The following is a 9487-nucleotide window of genomic DNA, read 5'->3' as shown; positions in this document are numbered from 1 at the left end:
AAAGAAAATTTTGCCAAAATTTTATTCTCATAAAAAATTTTTATCAATGTGAATCATGGAATATTCTTTTTGCTTTAAATTCTTTCGAATTGCTTATATAAATAAAACAAAATGATAAACATATAATTTCTATAGAAAATTTTGTCAAACTTTTATTTCTATAGACATTTTTATTAAAAATTTATTTCCATAACAAATTTTATTTTCATAAAAATATTTATCAAAACTTTATTTCCATAAAACATTTTTATTTCTGTAGACAAAATTATTCTGTAGAAAATTTTGTCAAAATTTTATTTCTGTAGAAATATTTGTCATAATTTTATTTCTGTAGAAAATTTTGTCAAAATTTTATTTCTATAGAAAATTTTGTCAAAATTTGATTTCTGTAGAAAAATTTGCCAAAACTTTTTTTTTAATTTTATTTCTAACGAAAATTTTTTCAAAATTTTATTTTTGTAGAAAATTATTTTCAAAATCTTATTTCTGTAGAAAATTTTGTCAAAATTTTATTTCTGTAGAAAAGTTTGTCAAAATTATATTTCTGTAGAAATTTTTTCAAAATTTTATTTCTAAAGAAAATTTTTCAAAATTTTATTTCTAAAAAAAAAATTTTTTAAAAATTTTAGTTCTATAAAAATTTTTGTAAAAATTTTATTTCCATAAAAAAAATTTATTAACATTTTATATCCATAAAATATTTTATCAAAATTTTATTTTCATAAAATATTTTATGAATTTTTTTTTTCGTAAAAAATTATATCAATTTTTTTCTATAAAAAATTTTGTCAAAAATTTAATTCTTTACACAATATTGATTTCTGTAGAAAATTTTGCCAAACCTTATTTTTTTAAAAATTTTATTTGGAACGAAAATTTTGTCAAAATTTTATTTTTGTAGAAAATTTTGTCAAAATTTTATTTCTGTAGAAAAGTTTGTCAAAATTTTATTTCTGTAGAAAATTTTGTCAAAATTTTATTTCTGTAGAAAATTTTGTCAAAATTTTATTTCTGTAGAAAATTTTGTCAAAATTTTATATTTATAGGAAATTTTGTCAAAGTTTGATTTCTGTAGAAAATTTTGCCAAAACTTATTTTTTTCAAAATTTTAGTTGTAAAGAAAATTTTTTCAAAATTTTAGTTCTATAAAAAATTTGGTCAAAATTTTATTTTGATAAAAAATTTTGTCAAAATTTTATTTTGATAAAAAATTTTGTCAAAATTTTATTTCCATAAAAATTGTTATTAAAATTTTTATCTATGGAAAATTTTGTCAAAATTTTTATCTATGGAAAATTTTGTCAAAATTTTATTTTGATCAAAAAATTTTGTCATTTTGTTATTTCCATAAAATATTTTATCAAAATTTTATTTCCATTAAAAATTAAATCAATTTTTTTGTTTGCTATAAAAAATTTTGTCAAAAATTTAATTCTTTAGACAATTTTGTAAAAATTTAATTTCCATAGAAAATTTGTGAAGTACACAGAAAAAAATTTCACGAAAAATTTTCCAATTAAAATTTTAATTGAGTTTTAAAAAATATTCAATTAAAAATTTAATTGAATCAACAAATTTTTTAATTGAAACAAAAATCAATCACAAAAATTAATAGTATCAATTAATTTTTTAATTGGATCAATTAATTTTTTAATTGACCTTCAATTAATTTTTTAATTGATACTATCATTTCTGTGATTGAAGACATTTCAATTAAAAAATTAATTGGATCAATTAATTTCGTGATTGAACCAGAAAAATTTTTTTTTGTGTGTACCTCCTGCTTAAAAAGGAATATTTTGCAAAATTTAACAAATAATCTATCAAACAGTACCAGTTTTCTACCAACTGTGGCAAATGTGTGATAATGGCCCATTAAAGAAACTTAGTAATTTTTGTGCCAATTTTTTTTTTTTTGAAATATTTAATAAATAAAACCAAATGATAAATATATAATTTACTCAAAAGAGGAGAAACCTTGAAATTGAAAAATTCAGAATTTGGAAATTTTTAAATTTGCTATTTAGCTGAAATGAATTTTATCCTATTTGGGTTTAACAGCACCTTTCCATTGTATTTCAGCATATAAATTTCCACTTCTGAAAGCCAAAAAGTTGAAAGTGAAATTCAAGAAGGGCGTATATGATGGTAATAAATCCGGACTTAGAGTGACATTGTTAAGCTTATACCAATAATTCTGAAAACCAATATAAGACATGAGTAGAGAATCACACCATTTTATATAATCGACGACTTTTACTCACTGCCTTTAAAGGACACGTAGCGGGTAAATTACTCGTCCTACGAATTTCCGAAATCAAACTCCGAATGATGATATTCTTATTCGATTGAGTCAAACCATCGCATAGGTTTAATTTCATATCGACAAATGTAATGCGTTTCTTCGATCTATGTGGAGTGACATCAAGTTTTATTCGTATTTCGGTATTGTTGTCCAATTGTTTGTCTAGGAAAAAATTCAAATTATAAACATAGAAATTTTTGGTTGATTTCCGGAAAGAACATTCCAATTGATCTCTGTCACTTCCATTCAAATTTTTACATGTAAAATTGTCCAATACTAAATTAAAACGTTTTGGGGATCCCTAAAACACACAAATTAAAAAATATATTGAAAGAGTACAAAAAAGGGGATATTGCTTACTTCAACATTTCTGCCATATATTGCAAGAAAAACCAGCGAATATAGAATTTGAAGAAGCATTCTATTCATTGGTTTTTTTAGTAATTATTTTTGGAAAAGAGTTTATTTTATTCTTAGCTAAATCTTGTTTAGGTGTAAAAGAATCAATTGGTAATATTGTTTTAATTGTTTATTTTATCGAATCATTTGCATCAAATATTGATAATCGACGAATGTAAATTAGGCAGTCATTTGTCCTAATTTTAAAAAATACTTATTTTAACATTTGTAACAAATATTGTGTGTTTGTAATGAAAATTGGTGAATATCCGAATCTTATGTCAAGGACACAAAGAAAGCCATCTGCTTAAGGCAAAAGTTCAGTTCTATGATAAGGTACCTCATTTTTATAGTCGAGTCCGAATGGAGAAAAAATTTGTATTTCTGTGTATATCGCATCGAAATATTGGTGTCAGACTCCATTAACTAGATATATTTTTGGTCGTGGTAAAATTTTGTGTCGACCTAGCGATTTCCAACTGTCCGTCCGTTAAAATCACGCTGACTTCCGAATGACAAACTTATAATACCCCCATCCTATGGTGGTTGTTACACAATGTAATTATTTTGTATGTAAAGGGTGATTTTTAAGAGCTATAAGAAAATTTAAAACATACACATACACATAAAATGCAAAAATAATCATGAAATCTTTATTTGAATCTATAGTACGGACTACAGGTGTGCGCGTGACACGAAATTCTCGTGACACGCGTGAATCACGTGAGTCTTGAACAAAATCCAAAGCAAATCTCCTGAAAGTGCGTGAATGAAACTAAAATAAATATGCCGTGCGTGAGCGAGCGTGAGAGATAAAATCGGTTCGTGAATGTGCGTGAATAAAATTCTGCAAAATCACACTCACGAAAATCACTCACGAAGATTTAATTCATAGCCGTTTGTTAACTGAAATTAATTTAGCTCTCGAACTATATTCTTTTTTGAATTTTCTTTCCTTTGCAGATTTCCGTGAGGAAAATGTCGTGAGTCTCGTGAATCACGTGAATTGTCGTGAATCGTGCTTGCGCGTGTGTCCTTGAAAGTAGTTCGTGCGTGAGTACTGGTTTTCATTTCGTCAATGTGCGTGAGTGGGATTGGCTACCACACGTAAAGTGTGTGAGCGTGCATGAATAAACAGTTTGCTTTGTGAATGTGCGTGAGTGTGAGTGAAATTTCAGTCACGCGCACACCTCTTCTAGCGATCAACGCTCTCTGTGCTAAAATAATGATAGATTTGGTTTAACGATATAACAAGTATATACGGCCGTAAGTTCGGCCAGGCTGAAGCTTATGTACCCTCTATCATGGATTGCGTAGAAACTTCTTCTAAACACTGCCATCCACAATCGAATTACTTAAGTTGCGGTAACGCTTGCCGATGGCAAGGTATCTTAAAACCTCCTAACACCATCTTCTAAATTGTATGTAAGTCAATACGTGGTATATATTAAATCAAAAAAGATCTATCCAATACGTATATAATTCAGTTTGGCAAAGTAGACATAAAATTTTAACAAAATTTTCTATAGAAATAAAATTTTCACAAAATTTTCTATAAAAATAAAAATTTTGACAAAATTTTCTATAGAAAGAAAATTTTGACAAAAATTTGTACAGAAATAAAATTTTAACAAAATTTTCTATAGAAATAAACTTTTGACAAAAATTTCTATTGAAATAAAATCTTGGTAGATTATTTTTGGCTCGAGTGGCAACCATGATTATGAACCGAATAAAATTTGAACAAAATTTTCTATAGAAATAAAATTTTGACATAATGAAAATTTTATTATGAATCCAATAAAATTTTTACAAAATTTTCTCTAGAAATAAAATTTTGACAGAATTTTCTATAGAAATAAATTTTGGTAGATTATTTTTGGCTTTAGTGGCAACCATGATTATGAACCGATATGGATCAATTTTTGTGTGATTGGACCAATTTTGGTATGGTTGTTAGCGACCATATACTAACACCACGTTCCTAATTTGAACTGGATCGGATGAATTTTGCTCCTCCAAGAGGCTCCGGAGGTCAAATCTGGAGAACGTTTTATATGGGGGCTATATATAATTATGGACCGTTATGGACCAAATCTGGCACGGTTGTTAAAGATCATATACTAACACCATGTTCCAAACTACAACCGTATTGGATGAAATTTGCTTCTCTTGGAGACTTCGCAAGCCAAATCTGGGGATCAGTTTATACGTGGGCTATATATAATTATGAACCGATGTGGACCAATTTTTGCATGGTTTTTAGAGACCATATACCAATATCATGTACCAAATTTCAGGCGGATCGGATGAAATATGCTTCTCTTTGAAGCCCCGCAAGCTAAATCTGGGGATCGGTTTATATGGGGTCTATATATAATTATGGACCGATGTGGACCAGTTTTTGCATGATTGTTAGAGACCATATACCAACATCATGTACTAAATTTCAGCCTGATCGGATGAAATATGCTTCTCTTTGAAGCCCCGCAAGCTAAATCTGGGGATCGGTTTATATGGGGGCTGTATATAATTATGGACCGATGTTGACCAATTTTTGCATGATGGTTAGAGACCATATACCAACACCATGTACAAAATTTCAGCCGGATCGGATGAAATTTTCTTCTCTTTGAGGCTCCGCAAGCCAAATCTGGGGATCGGTTTATATGGGGGCTATATATAACTATAGACCGATGTGAACCAATTTTTGCATGGTTGGTAGAGACCATGTACCAACACCATGTACCAAATTTCAGCCGGATCGGATAAAATTTGCTTCTCTTTTAGGCTCCGCAAGCCAAATCTGGGGATCGGTTTATATGGGGGCTATATATAATTATGGACCGATGTAGACCAATTTTTGCATGTTTGTTAGAGACCATATACCAACACCATATACCAAATTTCAGCCGGATCGGATGAAATATGCTTCTGTTAGAGGCTCCACAAGCCAAATCTGAGGGTCCCTTTATATGGGGGCTATACGTAAAAGTGGACCGATATGGCCCATTTTCAATACCATTCGACCTACATCGATAACAACTACTTGTGCCAAGTTTCAAGTCGATAGCTTGTGTCGTTCGGAAGTTAGCGTGATTTCAACAGACGGACGGAATTTAATTTTGGTAGAAAATTTTGTCAAAATTTTAGTTTTATAGAAAATGTTGCCAAATTTAATTCTTATAGAAAATTTTGTTGAAATTTTATTTTGGTAGAAAATTTTGTCAAAATGTTATTTTTGTAGAAAATTTTGTCAACATTTTTTTATATCTATAGAAAATTTGGTCAAAATTTTATTTCTATAGAAAATTTTGTCAAAATTTTATTTCTATAGAAAATTCTGTCAAAATTTTATTTTTATAGAAAATTTTGTCTAAATTTTATTTCTATTGAAAATTTTGTCAAATTTTTTTTTGTAGAAAATATTATCTCAATTTTATTTTTATAGAAAATTTTGTCAAAATTTTATTTGTATAGAAAATTTTGTCAGAATTTTATTTCTGTGGAAAATTTTGTCAGAATTTTATTTCTGTGGAAAATTTTGTCAAAATTTTATTTCTTTAGAAAATTTTATCAAAATTTTATTGTTATAGAAAATTTTGTCAAAATTTTATTTTTATAGAAAATTTTATCAAAATTTTATTTCTATAGAAAATTTTGTCAAAATTTTATTTTTATAGAAAATTTTGTCAAAATTTTATTTCTGTAGAAAATTTTGTCAAAATTTTATTTCTATAGAAAATTTTGTCAAAATTTTATTTCTATAGAAAATTTTGTCAACATTTTATTTCTGTAGAAAATTTCGTCTAAATAAAATTTTGTCCAAATTTTATTTTTATAGAAAATTTTATCTCAATTTTATTTTTATAGAAAATTTTGTCAAAATTTTATTTCTATAGAAAATTTTGTCAAAATTTTATTTTTCGGAATTAAAGGAAAAGGGAAGATTTATTTAGGAAAAGGCCAACTATCATAAACCTTTTTTCGGAGGATTCGAGTGTGGTTCACTTTGGGTTTAGTGAACTACCCGAATTTTTTCTGATAATTGTTTGATAGTTTTGCTGCAAGTAGAGGATGCTGATGAGGAATGTGGTAATTCCGAAACGTGCGTCCATCCAACCATCGTGCAGTCTATAGGGCTTTGCCCAAATAAATTTCACAAACATTCTTTTCCTCTGTTGGTTAAGCTACTCTTGTAGTTTAGTCAACGCAATGGTTTTAAAGCTGAGATCAAAACAACAAATATGATTGAAGTACAAATCAACAATAAAAAACAAAAAAAAAAACGAACATTTTATTTCTATAGAAAAATTTTATTTTTATAGAAAATTTTTTCAAAATTTTATTTCTATGAAAAATTTTGTCAAAATTTCATTTGTATAGAAAATTTTGTCAAAATTTTATTTTTGTAGAAAATTTTGTCAAAATTTTATTTCTATAGAAAATCTTGTCAAAATTTTATTTTTATAGAAAATTTTATCAAAATTAAATTTCTATAGAAATTTTGCCAACATTTTATTTTTATAGACAATTTTGTCAAAATTTTATTTTTATAGAAAATTTTGTGTAGATTTTATTTCTATAGAAAATTTTGTCAAAATTTTATTTTCATAGAAAATTTTATCTCCCTTTTTTTATAGAAAATTTTGTCAAAATTTCATTTGTATAGAAAATTTTGTCAAAATTTAATTTTTGTAGAAAATTTTGTCAAAATTTTATTTCTATAGAAAATCTTATCAAAATTTTATTTTTATAGAAAATTTTATCAAAATTTAATTTCTATAGAAATTTTGTCAAAATTTTATTTTAATAGAAAATTTTGTCAAAATTTTATTTTTGTAGAAAATTTTGTCAAAATTTTATTTCTATAGAAAATTTTGTCCAAATTTCATTTCTATAAAAAATTTTGTCAGGATATTATTTTTATAGAAAAGTTTGCCAAAATTTCATGTCTATAGAAAATTTTTTCTAATATTTATTTCTGTAGAAATTTTGTCAAAATTCTATTTCCATAGAAAATTTTGTCAAAATTTTATTTCTACAGAAATTTTGTCAAAATTGTATTTCTATAGAAAATCTTGTCTTAGACAAATAAAATAAAATAGAAATAAAATTTAGACAAAATTTTTTATAAATAAAATGTAGATATAAATTTCTCTATTATTTTTGGCACGAGTGGTAACCATGATATGGAAGCTATATTTATATATGAACCTATTTTGGCGAAAATACTATAAATCGGGCGAAGATTGATCGAAAATGCATAATTGTGGCAAATTTGAAGTCGATTCGACTAAATCTGCGATCTAGACATTGACTACAGATTGACGAATTTGGCTAAATCGACTCATAGGCAGGTCCTGAGCAATTTTTTCAAAGACACCATGTGCACTATCAGGGTATTACACAGGGTTTAACAAAAAAGGTACACATGTTAATAGTCGATTTCGACTTTTCGTGATTTTCATGCACAAATTAAAATAATCAATTATGTGATATTTTCGAATTATAAATCCCTACCCCAGATTACCTATGATTTTATTTAGAACAGATTGTTTAGCCGTTTGAAGCTTCATGATCATGATTGTTCCGCCTTAAGCGGATTTTTTTTGGTGCCCATGATGTAAGATTGGAATATTCATCAAAAATTTTAAAATAATTATTTTATTATATAGAATACAAGCAAATAACTGCCTAATTTGCTTTTGTAGTTTGTCAATATTTGATGCAAATGATTCGATTAAATATACAATTAAAAAACTATTAGCAATTGGTTCTATAAAACACAAACCAAATATTGGCTAAGACTAAACGCAACACTTTTCTAAAATAGTTACTAAAACACAAATGATTAGAATGCTATTTAAAATTCTTTATACGCTGGTTTTTCTTGCAACTTATTGCAGCAATGTTGAGGTAAGCAAAATTGCCTAATTTATTAACAACCCCCCTATTTTACGAATTTAATTTTTTCAGGGAGCCTCAAAACGTTTTAATTTAGTATTGGAAAGTTTTACTTGCAAATTTTTTAATACTAGTGATATAGATCGTTTGGAATGTTCTTTCGGTAAAACAACCAAAAATGTCTACGTCTACAACTTGAATTTTTTCCTAGATAGACCAATGTCCAATGATACCGAGATACAAATAAAACTTGATGTCACTCCACATAGCTCGATGAAAAGCATCAAATTTGTCGATCTTACGTTAAACATTTGCGAGGGTTTGACTCAATCGCATAAGAATATCATCGTTAGGAATCTGCTCTGTGAACTTCGCAGGACCAGTAATTTGCCCTATGCATGTCCTTTAAAGGCAGTGAGTAAAAAGCGTCGATTATATATAATGATGAGATTCTCAATTCAAGTCTTATATTGGTTTTCAGAATTATTGGTATAAGCTTAACAATGTCACTCTAAGTCCGGATTTATTACCATCATACACGCCCTTCTTGAATTTCACTTTTGACTTTTTGGCTTTCAGAAGTGGAAATTTATATGCTGAATTGCAATGGAAAGGTGTTGTTCAACCCAAATAGAACTAAATTCATTTCAGCTAAATATTAAAATTAAAAATTTTCAAATTCCGAATTTTTTAAGGTTTCTACTCTTTTAAGTAAACTATATATTTATAATTTGGTTTTATTTATTAAATATTTCAAAATAAAATTAAAACAAAAAAAATTCTTTGATGACATTAATTTTTAGAAAATTTTCTATAAAAATAAATTTTTAGAAAATTATTGGTAGAAATAAAATTTTGAGAAAAATTTCGATAGAA

The 9487-nt window shown here is 26.7% G+C and overlaps 2 protein-coding genes across 2 annotated transcripts; one reads left to right on the top strand and one right to left on the bottom strand.

Moving 5' to 3' along the window:
* Positions 1-2044: 2044 nt before the first annotated feature.
* LOC142239625 (uncharacterized) lies at positions 2045-2725 on the bottom strand. Its single transcript, XM_075311418.1, has 3 exons — positions 2666-2725; positions 2265-2606; positions 2045-2197 (listed from the first exon to the last, which is right to left on the bottom strand). Exons 1-3 carry the CDS (start codon positions 2723-2725, stop codon positions 2045-2047), a joined length of 555 nt encoding a protein of 184 aa, XP_075167533.1.
* A 623-nt stretch (positions 2726-3348) lies between these two features.
* Positions 3349-9245, top strand: LOC142239623 (uncharacterized). The gene is made up of 6 exons (XM_075311417.1): positions 3349-3385; positions 3668-3687; positions 8254-8330; positions 8614-8623; positions 8684-9025; positions 9093-9245. Exons 1-6 carry the CDS (start codon positions 3349-3351, stop codon positions 9243-9245), a joined length of 639 nt encoding a protein of 212 aa, XP_075167532.1.
* The last annotated feature ends 242 nt before the right edge of the window (positions 9246-9487 follow it).

The sequence above is a fragment of the Haematobia irritans genome, chromosome 5 (genome assembly GCF_050003625.1).
Source record: "Haematobia irritans isolate KBUSLIRL chromosome 5, ASM5000362v1, whole genome shotgun sequence".
Taxonomy (NCBI): domain Eukaryota; kingdom Metazoa; phylum Arthropoda; class Insecta; order Diptera; family Muscidae; genus Haematobia; species Haematobia irritans.
This window is presented reverse-complemented; position numbering and strand designations above follow the sequence as displayed.

Excerpts from the sequence above, each read along its gene's own strand:
- LOC142239625 (XM_075311418.1), bottom strand. The coding sequence starts at position 2,725 with ATGCTTCTTCAAATTCTATATTCGCTGGTTTTTCTTGCAATATATGGC. Across the intron at positions 2,607-2,665 it reads TATATGGCAGAAATGTTGAA|GGATCCCCAAAACGTTTTAA; the intron begins GTAAGCAATATC and ends TGTGTGTTTTAG. Across the intron at positions 2,198-2,264 it reads CTACGTGTCCTTTAAAGGCA|AATTATTGGTATAAGCTTAA; the intron begins GTGAGTAAAAGT and ends ATTGGTTTTCAG.
- LOC142239623 (XM_075311417.1), top strand. The coding sequence starts at position 3,349 with ATGAAATCTTTATTTGAATCTATAGTACGGACTACAG. Across the intron at positions 3,688-8,253 it reads ATTTCCGTGAGGAAAATGTC|AACAGATTGTTTAGCCGTTT; the intron begins GTGAGTCTCGTG and ends GATTTTATTTAG. Across the intron at positions 9,026-9,092 it reads ATGCATGTCCTTTAAAGGCA|AATTATTGGTATAAGCTTAA; the intron begins GTGAGTAAAAAG and ends ATTGGTTTTCAG.